The 20,047-nt window shown below is 43.4% G+C and overlaps 1 protein-coding gene across 1 annotated transcript in view; it reads right to left on the bottom strand.

Moving 5' to 3' along the window:
- Nucleotides 1-7,472: 7,472 nt before the first annotated feature.
- The window catches only part of Cstl1 (cystatin like 1), a 29,665-nt gene continuing 17,090 nt past the window's right edge, over nt 7,473-20,047 (bottom strand). The window contains exons 2-4 of the mRNA XM_035447034.1: nt 11,685-12,010; nt 8,156-8,266; nt 7,473-7,568 (exon numbers count right to left, since the gene is read on the bottom strand). Coding sequence (XP_035302925.1) covers nt 7,473-7,568; nt 8,156-8,266; nt 11,685-12,010 — 533 coding nt within the window. The remainder of the gene's footprint in view (nt 7,569-8,155; nt 8,267-11,684; nt 12,011-20,047) is intronic.

Below are 20,047 nucleotides of genomic sequence, written 5' to 3' on the forward strand. Positions count from 1 at the left end.
GTATCTTGGAGCGCATGCTGTGTCCACCAAGCTTCAGGTCACCCTGCAGTCAACAGTAAGCCTCAATTAGAACAATAAAGATGTTAGCCTGTTCTCTTCATGGTCTTCATGCTTTGAGTCCAGTTTTTCCCCATAAATTCTTCAGCTGTAATAATAAATTGTGGAGGTCCACTAAGGGTTCCAGTGGGGGACATAGATAATTTCTGAACCTATTGTTTACACCTGCCTGATAGCAGAACTTCACCCCTAGCTTCATAGCAAGTAGGGGACCTTAGAGCTTTTTTTGTCTCTCTTGTTTTGTTTTGTTTTGTTTTTGAGATCAGGTCTCAGGGAGTCTTGGGTTGACCTGGAACTCACTATGCAGCCAGCTTGAACTTACTTCGTAGCCGAGGATGACTTTGAACTTATGGCCTTCCTTCCTCTACCTCCCAAGTACTGGAAAAATAGACAAGTACCACCACACCCAGATTTATACAGTGCTGGGGTGGGGTCAAGCACAGGACTTCCTGCAGATTAAACAAACATTCTACAGAGTAACATCCCCAGGTCAAATAATCTAGGTCTTAAGACTAGATGGAGAAGATAGAAGAACAATAAGGAGATGGGGAGATGTTTAACGTGGATAACTGAACAGCAGAGATGCTAACAGGTGACTCCCACAACAGAATCCCTCAGAAGCCTGACAAAAAGTCTCCTTCTAAAGTATGAAGCAAGAAGGAAAAACAAAGAGCAAAGAAAGACAAGGACCTTACTCCTGGTTCAGAATTGAGAGATGTCCTTCATTTCTGTAAGAAAACACTAAACTCAGATCTAGACTCCCACCACATTATATCAGCAGCCAGGACCAGAGCAGAATGCATGTTGGATTCTGGAGATTTTATCTATGAGACAAAGAAAAATATATGCCCTGTGGGAAAAAGGACATAGTCCCCCATATCAGTCAATGGAATTAAATCCACTAGAAGAGAAAGAAGTTCAGTCAGGGAAAAGCCAGCAACACTATGTCACAGGGGCTTCACTTCCTGTCTTGGTCTGTCTACTATTGACACTAACACAGTACTACAAATGAGGTAAATTACTTTTAATAATAGTCTAACTGTACATTAAGAAATGTAGCTCAAAAGGAAAAAACACAAATTATGAAATGTCTTTAATTTGCAATCAGATGTGTTTGGAAGTAAAGTATACTGATGTCTTCAACTAAATTTGAAGTACATATGAAAAAGGAGACTGTCGGGTAAATATAAGAATAAGGAGAGAGACGTAGAATACCGATACAAAATATAAATGGCAGAGTGTAGGTGGTGGGTTCTTTGCAAAAGTTCTTTCAACTTTAGACATCAAGTTTGAAGATGTTCACCAGTATTCTGGGGGGGGGGGAAGAAAACAAAACAGGAATGCTTACATTAAATCACTCTGAGTCAGACTTTAAATACCTTTCCAGAATGTGCTTGTATCTCACTGTGGGGCTGGAGAAATGGCTCCTAGGTTAAGAGTACATTCTCTCTTGCGGAGGACCTGAGTTCAGTTCCTAGGTCTCATGTCAGGCAGCTCACAAACACCTGTAATTCCAGCTCCTGAGATATCCCAGGCCTCTGACCTCAGTGGGCATGTGCATGCAAGCGTGTGTGCACACGCGTGCGTGTACACACACACACACACACACACACACACAAATAAAATATCTCACATTAAATGAAATCAATGAATAAAATTGTGGAATTAATCATGATATTGGTTGCAATTTATCCTGTGCTCATTATACATAAGGAACTTAAAAATGCCAAGCAATTGATATAAAACTTAATTTAGTATTCACAGGTGTCATTTAAAATATGTATTAGGCTCCTCACTTAGCAAGTTGGAGAATAAAAGGCAGAAGGTTACATCATTGGTAGGAGGAATCAAGAGATGAAGTTGATGTTAGCCACTACATGCTAAAAGGGAGACATTTGACTAGAGATTGTTAGTGGTTATTTGTTTATTCCTATTTCTTCTCTCTTGATTAGAAATGACAAAAATAAAACAGTATCACTGGAATCCCAGCATTTCTACTCTGACCAAGGTCTTTTCCACTTACATAGGACCTAAGTGTAGTTTTAAAATACATTTTCATTAATCCTCTGGGAATGCATTCAATTATTTTGGTCATATTCACCTCTCACTCCTCTCCTTAACTCCTCCAGATCCACCCCAAACCCTACCAACTTCATGTTCTCTCTAAGAGTGTGGCCCTTGGTGGTATCACCACATTCCAGAGATTGTCCTGACACCCCTGGATCTATGGCAACAGAAACCCAACTGGACTCTGCAGGCTATAAAATAGACTGGAAAATTGCACAGCAAACTATCTGTACTCATGGTTCTGCTCTAAAATTAAGGAGCACCATCTAGTGATAGCCTTCTTTTTGGCCGAGTCCTAAGGTAGCACAGGACCTCACATGGTAAGTGAAGCAAGGAGTGACAGAAGCCTATCTAAACTGGCTTTCACAACTGACAGGTTCCCAAGATGATTCAGTCAGCCATTAACACATTAATTCATTTATCAGACAAGTGAGTTCATCCACGTACATGGACAGAGACCCAACAACCTCCTAAAAGTCCCAGTGGGTACCACTTCTGCTTCTGATGTAGATTTATGTCTCCACAGGAGTTTGGAAGCACCTTCCATGGTAGCCCATCAACAGTAGGGATACCCCAAAACTTTAACTCAGGACTTCAGTGCCCCCAGGCTCCTTCCACACAGCTCTCAGGAGAACCATCAGCAATTCACATGTGCTCATTCACATCTAGTAGAAATAGAAATATCTCATGCCAAGACTCCAGCAAAAGGGCTGGAGAGATAGCTAGGTGGCTAAGAGCACTTGCTGCTCTTCCAGGGGATCAGAGTTTGATTCACAATCATCTCAACCTTCAGCTGCAGGGGGTCTGACACCCTCTTCTAGCCTCCATGTTCATAGGCATGCTTACTTAACACAGAGGCACATAAATAAAAATTATTTAAAATTGACAAAAAAAATTCAGCCAAAGTCCAGGGTTTAGTATCATTGGAAGACCCTGCTGACATTGAGGGGTATATAATACACACACACACACACACACACACACACACACACACACACACACACACCACAGGGGTGGGGCAGCTGATGGAGTTGAAGTATTTATCCAGGTAGAATTTGCCAAGGGTGGCTCCAAGCACTGTGATTTCTCTGACCCCTCTTTGTTACAACAGCAGTAGGTCAGAGCAAGCCAGTGTGCTCACAGGGAAACAGGCTGGCATACTCCAAGAGGGTAAGTCTATAGGACACAAGCAGAGGACCAATTAGTGTGAACTGTGATCCTGGATGAACAAAAGCCTTGTCAAGGCTCTCCAAGTTGGGATTAGATAGGAATTTTTAGGCTTCTACTCACCCCATCAAAATGCTAACATGTTTGGGGGACCCAGGTGGGCTTCCTTCTTCCAAATATCTGGGATCACATTTATCTACAACATTTCTTCTTCAGCTGAGGAAACCAGAATACCTTCTTGGAGTTGTTACAAAGTCTGAGAGCAATGATGCTAATGATAATGATGTAGTCAGGAATCAAAACACATGCAGCCTAGAGCAGGAACACAGTGGAAACCATGATAATAATTTACTGTGAATCACAGCCACATTATGGCCACATTTGGGATATTTCATTCCCCAGACAGTGATTGTCCTTTTCGAGAAAAGCAGAGATGGGACATTTGTTCCCATTAGTCTCTTGGATTTTTCAGTCAATTTTTGGCTCAAATGTATTTTGGAAATAACTGTATTTTTACAAGAAGTTACAAAAGTAGCAAAGAGAAGTGCTCCGTACCTTTCCCTGGTTTTCTCTAATGGCAAAATTTTCATAAGTGGTGTGTGTGTGTGTGTGTGTGTGTGTGTGTGTGTGTGTGTGTGTGTGTGTGTGTGTGTGTGTGTGTGTGTGTGTGTGTGTGTGTGTATCACTCGTGTAGATTCATGTAAGTACCACTATAGTAGAGATATGCAGACCCATTCCATCAGAGAGTCCTACTGGATCAGGACTCACATTTATCTACCCTTCATGCTGCCTGCTTACCCAATCCTGTTTGTGGATTTTAAAAGGTAGGTGGACTGGGAAAGATAAAGGCCACTTTTAAAAACAAATTTCAAAGCAGTGGGCAGAAGAGATGTTTCAAAAGTTAAGAGCACATACTACTCTTGCAGAGGACCTGAGTTCCATTCCCAACACTCCTGGTGGGCAGTTCACAACATCCTGTGACTCCAAATGAGGGAGATCTGGTGTCTTTGACCTCCACAGGCATCTGAACATATGTGCACATGCTCCTGTGTAGATGCACATGAATTCACATAGCTCAAGATAATAACTTTAAAGAATCAACATAGGACTGGAATGTAGCTCAGTGGCAAAGCACTTGCCAGCGTGCTGAAAGCCCTGTGAGCAAACTGCAGCACTGGTAAAATAATAATACACTCAGGAGGCAGAAGCAGGTGGATCTTTGGTGAGTTCGAGGCCATCTCGGTCTACAATACAAGTTCAGGAAAGCCAGGGCTGTTACATAGAAAAGCCCTGTTTCAACAAATACATATTACGTAGGTATGTATACATGCATGTACATACATACAATAATAACAGAGGGCGAGCGAGACAGCTCAAAAAGGTAAAGTGCTTGCCATGCAAGCCTGACAACCTGAGTTTGATTCTTGAAACTGATGATGTTCAGAAAGAAGCAATCTCTGAAAGTCATCCTCTTGACTTCCCCATGAGGACCACGACAAGAATACACTTGCATTCATACTCACATGTTGCACACACAACACAACGAATAAAATTAAAACAAAGAAGAGTCATGTCAATAGGAAACTGCATAAAGTAAAAAACAAATTGAACACTCATCTCCCATGCAAACATGAAATGAGTAAGAACTTAGTTCAAACCAATGCCATAGTTTATTTCTTTGTTGTCAGTGGCGGTGGTAGATTTTTGTTGTTGTTGTTGTTTGCCATTTTTGTTTTTGTTTTTCAAGACAGGGTTTCTCTGTGTAATAGCCCTGGCTGTCCTGAAACTCACTCTGTAGATCAGGCTGGCCTCAAACTCACAGAGATCCACCTGCTTCTGCCTCCCAAGTGCTAGAACAAAAGGCATGCACCACCATGGCCTGGCCAGTTAATTTCTTTAATATTTGTTAATTTTGAGACAGTACTTCTCTATATAGCTCAAACTGGCCTCTCTAACTCACTGACTTCCCTGACTCAATCTCCTGATTGCTGAGATTACAAACCTGAACCACCACCGTGCCAAGGCATGAAGTAACAATAGAAATGCAAAGTAAGTTGGGGAAATGAAAACAAGTTGGGAGCAAAAGTAGCTTATGCTGTACAAATGCACACCCTGTGTCCTCAGTGAATACCCAATGGAGGCACGCATATATCTGTCTTTTACACACATGCTTATTGCTAAAAGGTAGTATAATTAGAAACTGAAAACTAGCTGGGTATGTTGGTGCATGCTTATAATACTAGCACTTAGGAGCCTAAGGCAGAAGGATCTCTGTGATTCAAGGCCGACTAGGTCTACCCAGCTAGACACTACCTTAAAAATAAAAATTAAAACTACTGAAAATCACGCACAAGGCCATTATTAAAGAATGGATAAGAATGGCTTATTTAGGGAATGAAGAAATGACTCAGTGGGTACAGAGAGGAAGCAGAGTGCCATGTGGGGCTTCAGAGGCCTTAGTGGCATTGGATTTGCATGGCAGGGTGCATTGGGCTCTCTACAAATATGTACCTTCCATTCATTTCCTGTGCCCCTTCTCCTCTAGGCATCTTGGTTAATGTGAGACTCTCACTTCTTCTCCCCTAAGTGATTCCCAAATTACACTCACTGTCTGAGACAGTGACAGACCCAGGGAGGAAGCCAAGTATCACATGGTACACTCAATATGTCCTCAGCACGAGGATGTGCCCTCTCTACTGAGTTCATATGAGTCAATGGAGGGAGGTAGCTGTAGGGAAGCGAGAATATAAGCTCATACCATGCCTGTTGTACGGAGACCTAAAGGGAAAGCATTCAACACGTTGATGGAAATCCTACCAAAGGACCTCCTCCATTATGTACACAAACACACACACTCACACATATACACACACACGTGAGGCCTGTGCCTGGCACCTCTCTTCTAGAGTCTGGAATTTGGCACATGCCAGGCAGAGATGCCTGTGGGAACAACCCCAAACAACACCTGAACACTGAGTCTCTGACTCTGGCCCCCAGAAGACAGTGTGTTACAGATGCCCTCATAGCTTGTGGCTGGGAACTACGTGAACCATGTGACTGTAATGGGCAAGGACTCTGGGAGTTTCAACCTTTTCCCTGGATACTATCCTATACTTTTTTTTTTTTCCTCTTCGAAACAGCGTTTCTCTGTGTAGCTTTGGAGCCTATCCTAGCACTGGCTCTGTAGACCAGGCTGGCCTCGAACTCACAGAGATCCGCCTGCCTCTGCCTCCCGAGTGCTGGGATTAAAGGCGTGCACCACCACTGCCCAGCCTATCCTATACTTTTTTGTTGTGTTTTAAATGAAAATAGACCTCATAGGCTCATAGGGATTTGGCACTATTAGGTGTGGCCTAGTTGGAAGAAATGAGTCGCTGGGGGTGGGCTTTGAGGTTTCAAATGCTCAATCCAGGCCCAGTGTCACTCTCTCTTCCTGACCCTCAGGATCCAGATGTAGAACTCTAAGCTACTTCTCCAGCACCATGTCTGCCCTCATACCACCATGCTTCTCTCCATGACAATAATGGACTAACTATAAGCCAGTCTCTTCATAGCAACAAAAACCCAAGCTAAGACATTCCTGCTACTGTTGTCCTTTAGCCATTGTAAGGCACAGCTTTGGTACAATCCACACTGGTTACTCAGCCTTGCTTGGTGATGGGACTTCAGACACGCTCACTGTGACATGTATGAGTCACAGTATTGTGTGTACCGGTAAGATACAGAGCTCCCCATCCCCAGTCCAGAGTTGATGGCTGTGTGCTTGGGCCCAGAGATAGCAGAAGCAAGAAAGAACAGTGATCGCCCCCCTCCCCCACAAAGGGATGTCAGCATCCTGTTCAAAGTGTAGCAATCCCGGGTACCACTGCACGTCTGTGAAGTGTATGTGAGCTATAAGTATGGCAAAGCTCAGAGGTTCATGTGTGGAAGTGTTTGCATGGTGTTTTCATGATGAATGTAAGTGTATGAGACCAGAGGTGTATATGTCTGTGTGTATGTGAGTGGGGGGTATATGTGTCAATAAAGGTGCTGTTACTACTATGCATATTTTTGAGGGTCAGTGTTTGAAGATGAGTGAGCATGTTTGTACTTGTATGAGTGTGTGTAGATACACCCCATAGAAGGGCACGAGTCCTCTTAGAGCTATAGAAAAAACAATACACAACACAGGCATCTGGGTGTCAGTAGAGATCTTTGCTACCCTGGCAGGAATTGTTCCAGAGCTGGTAGTAGTTCATCCAGGGCACGGTATATATCAGTGATTTGCAAACCAGGCTCTGCGGAAGAAGAAAGAAGATAAAAAGCTTTGGAGAAAAGAGTTTTCAACAGTAGAAGAAAAGGTTCTATCTCCTAAGGCCCTGGGGAACCCAGAGAGGAACTGCTCCTCTGAGACCCATGGCAGGTGCCTCTGGAGCCCTCAGTCTAAACAGGATCTAGGATTCCAGGAAGAGGTACTGACACTCTCTCTTCTCCCACCCCTGAACCTACACCCTGGGACAGAAAGAGGCCCCCATATCTACCATCTGTGCGGTGAGGGGCCAGGAAACATAGAAGAGACAACAGAAATGGGGACAGTCTTCGATGACCCAAAGAATGGGAGCAAGATAATAACAAAAGCCCTGAGGAGGAACAAACAATCCTTGCACCCTGGAGCTCTGTGGGGAGAAGCAGACTCCTAGGTCCAGGACTGTGTCTGCTTGGGTGGCCAGACTGCCCACACCAACAGCTTTCTTCCTTCTTGGATGCACCAAGAAGTGTCACGTAGCCTTAAGGCTGGGCATTTGCTGGCCCCAACTCTCAGTTTGAGGATGTTTATTCCCCATACTTGGCCTTGAGGCTTTCTCAGAGGACCCCCACAACAAACCTTTTTCAGCTTGTTGCTTTGCAGAGGACAGGAAGCTTTCTTTGTCTCGTTTTTCTTGCATTTGGTCCTGCCAATCTTCACAGTGACCAAATACTCCACTCCTGTGGTCAGCTGTGGAGAAGCAATTGCACTGATGATTTCCACCCTTGAGTGTCCAGTGTCTGACCCTCTCCCTGACCCTGATCCCAGAACTCATCCACCAAAACTCAGCTCCTTCCTCCCCTCCCATTGAGTGAGTCTCAATGGCAACTAAGATCCCTAGTCAGCCACAGCCCAGTGCTCTGGACTGTGCTGTGGGAGCCACATGGTTCTTACTTGTCTCCCAGCTATCATCATGATAAGACAAGCTGGGTTGCTTGGTAACCACAAACCACTGTGAGCTACCTGGCCCTGTTCCTTCCCAGTCTGCAGCCATCTTCTCCCTCCTTACTCTCCATCCCAGACAACCAGAAAGAAGACAATTCAGCAACACATCTAAATATTTATTAAATGGCTTAAAAGCACTGTTGCTCTTGCAGAGAACCTAGGTTTGGTTCCTAGAACCCACATGGCAGTTCACAACCACCTGTAACTCCAGTTTCTGGGTATCCAGTGCCCTCTTCTGGTCTCTGCAAGCATTGGGCATATGTGGAGGCTCTTATATACATGTACTTGAAGGAAGAACACTCATACACATAAAAATATAAATCTTTTAAAAGAAGTTTGGGAGTCAAATTGATTTCAGACATTCACTCCCCGCGTATTAGCTCTAAAACCTTGAGAAAGTAATGCAGCAGCTTCCATTTCTTCATTTGCAATGTCCACATAAGCATTCAATCTGCTTAAGGAGTCTGTGGGCAAAATAGGCGCACTTCCACTAATGCATGAAAAACCAACCTATTGTGTAGCTATTTCCTCCCTATTGAAACATTCTCCAGGGGAGTGGAGGCTGGCTCATAAGATTCAGGAATCAAACGAAACAAGATTGTAAGGCCTCCCACCCAAGGTCCCTCCCCATTGTGGAGACTTAGGCTAGCTGAGCCACCTGCAGGAACTTCTAAGATGCCATCATCATCCGGAGCTATCGCCCTTTCTGGAATGAGCTTTTTGGTGATACAGCTGCTTTTGAGTCATCCATGTGTTTTTAAGTATCTCCCATAGACCCCCTGGTAAACTAAGCTAGACTTGGGTGGAACCATTTCTTTGGTCCGTTGGTGGTACCCTATCTGTAGTAAGTAGATACTTGTTCAGGTTTCCCCAGGAAAAGCCACACAAAGGTATCTTAAAAGAATTCAAATATTTAAGTTACTAAATATTTCTGTCAACTCCATGGAGCATTGGGAGAGCCAAGGACAGAAGAATGACATGTGCCTACGATCTTGCTTTATCTCCCAGACACTTTCCACTTGAAATGATACCTGCTATGCCCTGAATCTGTTTCTTCCTGGGACAATGGACAGTGCAAGACGATGATGTGCTAGCCAGGTAAGCCACAGAGACACAAGCCAGGGCCAGCTCCCGTGGGTGGCTTTGTCTTCTCTTTCTCGTGATAAAACCTAAGGCTGCGAAGACTGAGGAGGAGGAGGAGGGGGAGGTCGGGAAGGCTTTTGTGGAAGAGAAGACCCACACTGGAGTGAAACGCTAAGGAAATTTGGGGATCATTGTCCTAGGTCTGACTCCCAGGTGAATGTGTAGATTAGACAGCTACATTTGTAGTGGGGAGAAGCTCTTGGGAACCCCCTACTTCTTGCTCAAATGCCAGTGATCCAACCTAACGAGATGGTGTGAGCCTCTCTTGGGGAGATGCAGGCAGAAAATTCACCTTGATCCTGGTTGAAATGTTCCCATAACAAATACAAAGCCAGGTCCCAGGGCAATTGCCCATGGCTGCACTGAGAATACAATCTCAGTAGTAGCCTGGAATTCCCTAGAATGCAGGAGCTCCTCACCTGTCATTAAGGGGCCTCCTGCTTATGCATGGGGGTGTTGTAGAACTGATGTAGCCATTGTCACACTGACTAGCTATAAACAAGTTGTATGTAGGAAAAGACTAAAACGTGCATGCACATAAAACTTCTTACTCACTGGTAGTCTTGATAGTTCACTAAGATTATGCTCATAGTGACAGCAAATGTTTTGACAAGTGTCACTAGGTGGTGACAGCATTGTGCTAAATTGTTGCTTGTTCTGTCCTGAAGGAGTCTAGATGACACCTAACTAAGATCCCACGGCTGGGAGCAGTTGAAAGTCGAAAGCAGGCCCATCAGCCCACCTTGCTTGTCTATTATCCCCTCTTTGCAGTACTGAGACGTTCAAAGTCTCACCTGAATATTGAGACGTCCAGAAACCTGTGTCCGTGACCCTCCCCTTCCAATCGCCAAGCCCACACTGTCCTCCTATCACTTTAAGTAACATCAAGTTTGCTTAAAACATTTTTAGAAACTATGCTTGACCGGTTAGCTGTTAATGGTAAAAGGTTGGTTTCACACATTAAATCTTAAGGATTTCAGATATGAGATATATGAAAATGATTCAAGTGAAAAAGACAAATGAGAACAGCACCACCAGGTGGTCACAGTTCTTAACAGCCAGGAGTCCCCTGGAATGTCTGTGCCAGGCTTTAGGAACTCACTTGCCTGTGTATAACACTAGTATGACCCACCCCACTCCCATGCCTTCCTCTCTTTCTATTAATTCCTGTTCCATATGCCTCTCATCCTCTCAGACTATTAGTCTTCCCTTCTTGAGAATCATTTCTCCCAAAATCTGTCTAACTAGGATGCAGTATTGTTTCTGACTGATTTAGATATTTTACTAACTGACCTTGAGGGAACAGTGGATCAATAGTTTCAGACAAATTCTTTCCTCTATCATATTTCAAGAATTCCATGTGTAAAACAAAAGTGAGGATATGGTGACACACAGGTGGGATCCTGGCACTCACATTCAGGAGGCTAAGGAAGGAGGCTGAGGATAGAGCTGTACAGGCCACCCCGGGCTAAATACAGAGACTCTCCCTCCAAAGTGGTGGAACTATCGGACCAAAGCTGCTTGCTCATTTCCTGCTACCTCTCCACTGCTATCCCCAAAGACTTGTGATTTCAAATGTCTTGAACAGAAAATTCAGTCCCATCTTACAGTCCTAGACACTAAAAATAAATGCTGCGGGACGTAAGGAATCCACAGAGAATGTTTAGGCTTTATTTAGATAAAACCATTAAAGAAAGCAAAACCAGCCCCATTGCTGGTAGGCAAAACGAAATGCAATTCCCTCCATAGAACAATGGAGAACCACCTCTACACGTTAGCTTTTGGCCAAGAAGAAGTGAGTTAGGTTGGCTCCAGAACTTAGGCCCTGCCAGGTCATGTGGCTATGGTGACTGAGGGAGCTGCTTAGCCCAGAAGCACCAAGTGCACCCATCACATAGGACACTCCCCAGAGAGTTATCAGTCCTCTACCCCAGGAACCCAGGCAGAATCCCCATATGTGTGAAAAAGCAAGATGGGGGTTGTGTTGGTGTCTGGGAAACCAAGGCACAAACCTGCATACCTGCATCTGACTTTGAATTAACTTCTGAACTTGAAACAAGTAGGTGTCATTGCTTGCATTGTTATAGGATTGGATGAAGAAGTGGATTGTAGAGTTCATGTTTTTCTCACTTGTGGCCTGCTCCTTGAAGCCTCCCCACCTTTGGATGTGACTCAGCCTGGCCTTTACAACTACAATCACCAGCAAGAGCAGCAAGGGGATCCTCAAGCCTCGGGCTTTCATCTCCACAGCTTCAGCAGGCACTTGTCTGTACTGTTGCCAGGGTAGGAGTGGTGCAGCAACTGTTCCCTCGCTCTTCCACAGCAATCCTACTAGAAAGGGCTTTCCTGGGAGACAGCTTCACCTGCACTTAAGCAAAGATTAAGAGCCCAAGTACATTCTTCCACAGTGCTAAGAACACTATCTATGGGAAGCTTCCCAAGGGGCCATGCACCCTACTCCTGAGCAGTGTGCCCTCCCCACCCACCCCCCACCCCCGCTTGCAACGGCCATTCTTTTCTTTAGCATTCCAAATACTGGGTTGTCTCTGCACGCTGCCAAGTCAAGAGAGTCCCTATCCTTTCCTGCACATGCAGTGTGAAAGAAATCCCAACAACAGACCTGTTCAGAGCTCTGCAATAAAAGCTGCTGTAGTGGGCAAAGGGCTCAATATTTGGGAGTGGGTGAACATTTATGGAGAAGTCATATTTGAACTGAGACACAGGACTCAACCTCATGGAACCTGGAGTAGTACATTCCAACCATCTTACCAAGCCACCAGCATCCCCGAGCTTCCTTGGTCAGGTTCCTCTCACTCTTGCCTCCCACCTGCCACAGATTTCTCCCTGCTGTTTCTCACTGTGTGGCAAATTCACATACTATCACTTGTAAACCTGCTGTGACCCAGCAGAGCTTTGTGAGGTAATCCCAAGCTCCCCATGTGAAATGAGCCAGGAGTCTTACTCAGAAATTAGCCCTGCACGGTGCTGTCTGTATTCAGAAGCCCATTGTAGGACCCTACAGTTTGCTCTGGGAAAAGAATAGTAGTAAGAGAATCAATGAAATCTGGGGCTACAGTGATGGCTCAGTGACAGCATGAGGACGTGAGTTCATACCCTCAGTGCCCACATAAAAGCCAGATTTGGCAATGAACATCTGTCATCTAGTGCTGGGAAGCAAAGATGGGTGGGTCACAGGGCCTCACCAGTCAATCCGTGTAGCCAAACTGCTAAGTTCCAGGTTTATTGAGATACCCTGTCTCAAAAAGTAAGGTGGAGAGTAATGCAGTAAGATATAATGGTAACCTTGGGCCTGTATACACCCCTACTGCCCCATCCCACAATCTGAATGTAGTGCAGTGCTTGTATTATAAAAGAATAACTTCTTAATTTTACGGTTGTACTGGGATTATGCCAATGTCTGGGGAGGTTAAAGACCTAGGAAAGATTTTGCATTTTTCAGCTGTTTTGTAAGTCTTATTTTATTCAAATTAAAAGTTAAAATATTCAAAACTAAATACTAGTTAGTGAGAAGCAGAGTGATATGGCAGACCACACACACACACACACACACACACACACAAACACACAGACATTATCCAGATATATTCTGGGGATCCTGGGCTAATTAATCTCCCTGAGTCTAGATTTTTCATCTCCCTATAATATGAATTATTTTTTTTAAATAAAGGTCTCATTGTTTAGTCCTGGATGGCCTGGAGCTCACTGTGTAGCCAAAGTTGGCTTGTAACTCACAGAGATCCAGTTGATTATGGCCCATACTGGGATTAAAGGCTTGTGCCACCACACCTGAGATCCCTGTAACAGGAAAATGGATGGAGGCAAAGAACTTGCTCCTGTATCTGGCATTGGTGAATTCTCAAAAACATCTGTGTGATTCTTCCCTGACTCTGATTCATATGCTGGAACCATTGTCTACTGAGCTTCTAGCTCTAGTCCAAGACACCCTCCATTGTGACAGTATACAATCCTGCTTGGATACATCACAGTACCCATACTATGCTCCATGGAGTACTAGAAGCTGTCCAGCTCTAAACACAGCAACTTTAGAACACTCCAAGTTGGATAAGTCAAGGTCACTATGGAGTAGATGTCTCAACTGTAGCCTAATTCCTACACTTTCCTCTCTACTGTAAATGACTAGTAGTAAACTCTGCTGCTTGTGGGGCAATTCAACAAACTCTTTTATTTAAGCTAAATATAGCCAATCAAAATATATGTCACTCTGGATTGCTATGTGGTAAGGAAGTAGGAGCACGGGCAGGGTATAAAACAATCTGTTTAACTAAACTTGGGGACTACCTTTTTTTCTTTTTTCTTTTTTAAATTTTGTGGAAAGCAACATTTTGCCTAGGTGTATGTTTGTGTGCCATTTGTGTGCTTGGTGCCTGAGGAAGTCAAAAGAGGGCTTCAGATTCCCAAGAACTGGAGTTACACATAGTTGTGAACCACATATGTGGGTGCTGGGAATCAAATCCAGGTATGGTGGAAGTCATGCTGTCACCCTTGGGAACAATTCTTGGGTGTGTTACAAATGGAGCTCCTTAGACAGCAAGGCCATTTGGAGAATCCCATCCATTTAGCAAGGACCTATGGATACAATACTGCAAACTCCTGTGCTGACCTTGGGAAGCTCATGGGTTTCAGGCTTCTCTAACTTTCGCTATGCTTATTCTTATGGAATCTCTTAGTTCTGCCTTGTTAGTCATGATTATGCCTGAGTTTACTGGTAATAAAAGCTTTTACAGAAAAACCAAATTTCTTTGATCTGTTACAGAAACCATTTTCTCCAGTTGTCCCCGGCTGCATTTGCAGTCATCCCGAAAAAGCAAGAGGAACTCACAAAGATTAATGATTATTCAATACCAAAAAGAGATAAATATATTCCAAAGAACTTAACAAAGAAAGCAGTTTCTTAAAATATGACATTAGCTGGGCAGTGGTGATGCATGCCTTTAATCCCAGCACTCGAGAGGCAGAGGTAGGCGGATCTCTGTGAGTTCAAGACCAGCCTGGTCTACAAGAGCTAGTTCCAGGACAGCCTCCAAAGCCACAGAGAAACCCTGTCTCGAAAAACAAAAAAAAAAAAAAAGCAAAACAAAACAAAAATATGACATTAAAAACCTTATAGTAACACAGAAAGAAAAAGAGATAGGACATGAAAGGTCAGCCATTTCTCTGGCACCAGGGTATAAACAGTATAAATATCAAAGTATCAATAAAGAAATCTAAAACTCCTAGTTCCTCTTAAAGAAGTACATTTAGAAATTCCCAGGAAGAACAAAGAAACTTAGTCTCAACAAAGAGTTAGGTATTAATCATTACTATTTTGAGAACTTAATAAAGAATAGGATTATAACTGCAATCCACATAATAAAGATGACAGTCGGATTACTCAGAAACTGGTATACACCTGAAAATGATACTCTAGGCATCACAATATGTTCAGCTGATCTCATATGGTTAGGAATTAATCACAGGGCTCAAATCTCTTACTTTGTAACAGCATTTTTGCTGCCGGCTAGAGCACAGTATGAATAAGATGTACCTAGCTAGATGTAAACATTTGGCTTGCTGTATAATGATATGGGGTAAAGATCAATGATGTCAGCAGAGTGGAAAAGAAGAGAAACAAAAATGTTAATGACTCTTAGAAAATGACTAAAGAAAAATGCTTTGAAGCTGCTCCTGCTTTAATTCATTAGAACCTGCAAAAAAAAAGACAGCCTGAGCTAGTCGGGGCCATCAGTTTGAAAAACAACTGGTGGTCAGACTCCTCATCTGTCGCCGACTTCACACATCCTTCCTGAGGCCCAAGAGTCCTTCTAGAGCTGGACTCCAGCACAGGTCCTCTGCAACAGCAACAAGTACTCTTAACTGCTGAGCCATCTCTCCAGCTCCAGAGCGCAGCTTTTTAAACAGTCCTCTGCTGAGCCTATGTGTCAACACTGCAAATAAAATTGCTTTCTGGCCCCTATAAGTTCAGGCAGGCATCTTGCTTCCTGATCCAGTTTTCCCTGAACAATACTAGAAAGATCCATGGTATGAGGGAGAAACGGGTATTTAGTTAAAGACCATGAAATAAAGGAGAAATAACCGGCCTAATTGTATCAATGGAATATGGAATCAAATGGGCAGTATTTTAATGTCCAACAACTAAGGGGATATAGAGTTCCAACAAGTCCATGGATATGTGGGAAGTATGAGTCATGTTATATTTGTGGAATAAAAATAAAATAGAGACCACAGCCACAATCATAAATATGAGAAATACAGTGAATATCGAGAACCTGCCCATGAATTAAGAGGAAAACAAGGAGCCAAGTGAAATACAATACAATGAGGAATGAGACAAAAGGAGGAAGTAAGGGGCCTGCCTGGACATGTTCTTGAAGGAAAGGCAAAGAAGGGACTTGTTTATCTTCGAAGAATTGGCAAATTGGATTCTTAATTAAAGCTGTGAAATAAAAGGAGCAAGATGGCCTAGTTACATCCAGGAATGAAGAGAAACACACAGACAGGCTACGTCCAAGCAGTTCTGGAGAATGTTTAAGCTTGGTCATGTCAGAAGGAAAGGGGAAAATAAGGCTCTTTTCATGTTATGAAAGAGGAAACAAAATGCCTCCTAATTTTATAGGCTATAGGGAGGATGGGAGATTGAGAATTCCATAGACTAAAGGGGAACTTAGAGGAGTCTTGCTCATTCCATGGAAAAGGAGAAAAATGAACTTCAGCTGGGTCCTTGGAAAGAGGAAATTACAGGGATCTTGATCTTGTCCATAGGACATGAGAAAAATCCATGGCATGGGCTGAGGCCTCACTGGACAAATTCATGAATAGGAAACATTTAAGCCTTATTTTAGTTATGAAACAGGGAGGATTATGAGCTCTGACTGTTTGCATGGAAAATAGAAACCGTAGATGTCTGGGGAAAGGAAGGAAATTGGAAACATGGGTACATATGTGGAATAAGAGGAAAGGAGTTTCGTTGGTCATGTTAATGGAGGATAGCATGGAAAATGTGAGGTCTGCTGATATATGGAGGAAGGAAACAGCAGAGGGAACGAACGTCAAGGAGAAGAGAAATTCAGATAATAGACATGGTCATTGGGTAGATTTTAGTGAGTGATGATTCTGCTAATGAACACAAGTAATAAAACTTCAAATTGTTCACTGTACATACATGTGATTATTTGTCAATTGCAACTCAGAATGTGGTTTGTATGGATGGGTGGGTGTGTGGGATAAATGGATGCATGATAGTTGAATTGGCAGATGCATGGATTAGGGGGTGGATAAACGGGCAAATGGCTAGCTGGATAGATAAAAGGCATGTGACACTACCCAGAGTACTTTCTATGGAATCTGCAATCTGAAGTCTGAAGACACTTCTGCCAACACTCTGCCCTTTTTCGTGACCTGTACCTATGACAGTGAGGGAGAAAGGATTGCTTTTGACCAATGCCACCAGAAAAAGACTGAGACAATGAGCCCTGCACTATAGCCCCTCTTGCCTACCTGTATCCAAGCCATCTTATCATTTGCCACACCACCTAAAGGAAGACAGTTTCTATGGTAGCGATTTCATTTTTTAAAAAGGAATCTTTCCCACATGCTCAGCAAATCTGGCCTCCTATCTGATGAACTAAATTTGGTAACCTGGCCCCTGATGGATCAGTAGTGCCTGGCAGGTAGGCGGTGCTCGTCTGAGATCTGCCTGTGGTTGAGTGATTGTTTAGGTCCCTGGAGGAACTTGCATGAGTTGTGCTTCTTCCTCATTTGCATATTGAGAGTTGTGTGGTAGAATATCATTTTCAGGTGTGTGAGTTTTGTTTATGCTGCATTTGTTTAACTCCGTGATGCTGTGATTCTTTGCCTGTCTAAAACATTTGATGATCCTAATAAAGAGCTGAATGGCCAAGGCAGGAGCAAGGATAGGAAGGGCTGGCAGGCAGAGAGGATAAATAGAAGGAGAAATGAGGAAGTAAGGGGGAGCAAAAGAACAAGGAGAGAAGGACTTCAGGGACCAGCCACCCTGCAACCCAGCCACCCAGCCACCCAGCCACCTACCCACCCAGCTACACATTCAGACACTGAGTAAGAAGGAAAGAAAGGGAATACAGAAGTAGGGAAGATATAAGTCCTGAAGGAAAAGGTAGATGGGTTGATATAAGATAAGAAAAGCTGGCAAGAAATAACCCAAGCTAAGGCCAGATATTCATAGCTAAGTCTCTTCATGTGATTTATTTGGGAGTTGGGTGGTGGGCCCCTCAAAAAGTTCAAAGAGTAAAATGAGTCAAAAAGCCAAAAGAGTAAAAACAACACACAATAGATTTGTCAGTCCAGCTCCCAGAGGAAAACAAGCAAGAAATAGACAGAAAAATAATATGCTTTATCACCACAGGCAGTATGCTCTGCTGTGTGGGCTGAGCATCCTGCAGGCAAGGATGTTTCCTGGCTGTGGCTTTTAGTCATCCCTTCTCTTCTGTGCTTCTTGTCGAAGCTGCTTTCCCTTACATTTGTACCCCACCCACATAGATAAACCAAGGCTTCTGCTTGACCTTGACTGAGGTTTCTTGGGCCTGCACTAAACCACCCATCAGTCTGGTCCAAAGGCATAAAAGTAAGTATCTCACAGGGTGATGTGCTGGCTTTTTATGAATATGACTAAATATCAAGTGGCAGCCAAGACGTAGACAAAAAGAAGCATATTGGGTTCCAGGACAAAAAATACTCCTCTAGGGCATGCCCCCTCCCTAATCTACTTCCTCAAATGAATCTACTTCTTCACCTATAGTTTTCATCACCTCCCAGCCATGCCATCTAATCATTAGTCCATGCATGGCCTTCAAAGCCCATCAGATGGCAACAAAGCCTTTAACACATGAGCTTTTGCTAGGTTACACTTCACATGTAAAGTATTATAGATGCTTGGGAAATTTAAATTATGAATTGGACAGATACTTAGTGTTTGTAGCTTAAGGGACATCAGGGCTCATATTGACATCAGTTGTGTCAGCTATTTCAATAAGAAAAAGAACCTTCCACTGGGGAGTGTTAAAAGTGGAACTGCTTCAGGGCTCCATGCTGTTTCCTCTGAGCTCTGTGTCTATGAATTCAGTCAATTATGAATAGACAATTCCTAAAGAACAATTAGGTCTGGACCAAGCATGTCTCTGAAAAATGGAGAGTAAATAATATTGACATAAAGCATTGCGTTTTATTAGATATTTTAAGAGATGCAGGGCCAATGAAAAGGATAGAGGGATATGTACAAGTCTTAAGCAAACACTAGGCTGTTTTGTAAGAAGGCTGAAGCATCCACAGATTTTTGGTATCTGCAGGGGCCCCTGGAAGCAATCCCCTTGAATACCAAGGGACATCTGTTTTCACTGATAGGTACAGTGTCAGAACTTGGAGAAGAGTCACAATGTGCCACTCTTTTAAAGAGCCTACACCTGTATCAGATGTCTGTATCTCCTCCCACAGGGTAAATAGATGAAATATCTCCTTACAAATAAGAAGGCTGGTATTGTTTGATTTCTTTTCTGGACTTTTACAAAATATATTTCTGTACCCTTAATAGTCCTGCTCTGGGCAGAATGCTGGCCTGGATATAACACAGACAGGAAGCAAATCTATTTAAGAACCAACTGGTTGCCAGGCACCCTTCCAATATGGCCCTGAAAGAAACAGTCAGCAGTCTGCCACCTGCCCAAGTATCACAGGCTTCACTGTGGGGCAGTACCACCCATGCAGCCAGAAGCAGTCCCCAAAGCAGCCCTGGACCCTCATCACTGTGGCTACCACAGACGAATGTGGCTAACCTTGGCTGGAAATGCCCTCTGGTCCTGAGAATCAAGCCTGCAGCAGGTACACAGAATGTCAGAGGGACAAGGTGGTGCTACAGATGGCTCAAATTGGCATCAACCTAAAGTGCCCTTTATATTTTCTCCACAAGGATAAGAAACCTGAGAAGTCACAAGGCCAAGAAAGAGCATTCTCACAGTTACACAGTGTTTCCCTGGGAGGTGAGAGCTGGCTAAGGACATGAGGGTGGAGTGGCTTGTGGCAGCCTGTCCTCCTCACCCAAACTTAAGTATTTTTTCTTAAGTGTTTTCAATTTTTAAAACAATTTATCAGCTCCTAAGAAGACTTCTCCATCTAAAGGAACAAAGTATTCCTCCCTTTCCCTTTTCCTTTTTGAAAGTTGTAACTGACATAATCATACATTTGGGGTCTCACATGATATTTTGATACATGTATAATACATGTGTATAATTTGTACTGATGAAATCTGCAGCATGAATAATAAAAACCCAGAGACAGATATGGGAGTTCAAACTGAAGATCAGAAAAGCAAAG

Source organism: Cricetulus griseus, chromosome 6, assembly GCF_003668045.3.
Source record: "Cricetulus griseus strain 17A/GY chromosome 6, alternate assembly CriGri-PICRH-1.0, whole genome shotgun sequence".
Lineage (NCBI taxonomy): Eukaryota > Metazoa > Chordata > Mammalia > Rodentia > Cricetidae > Cricetulus > Cricetulus griseus.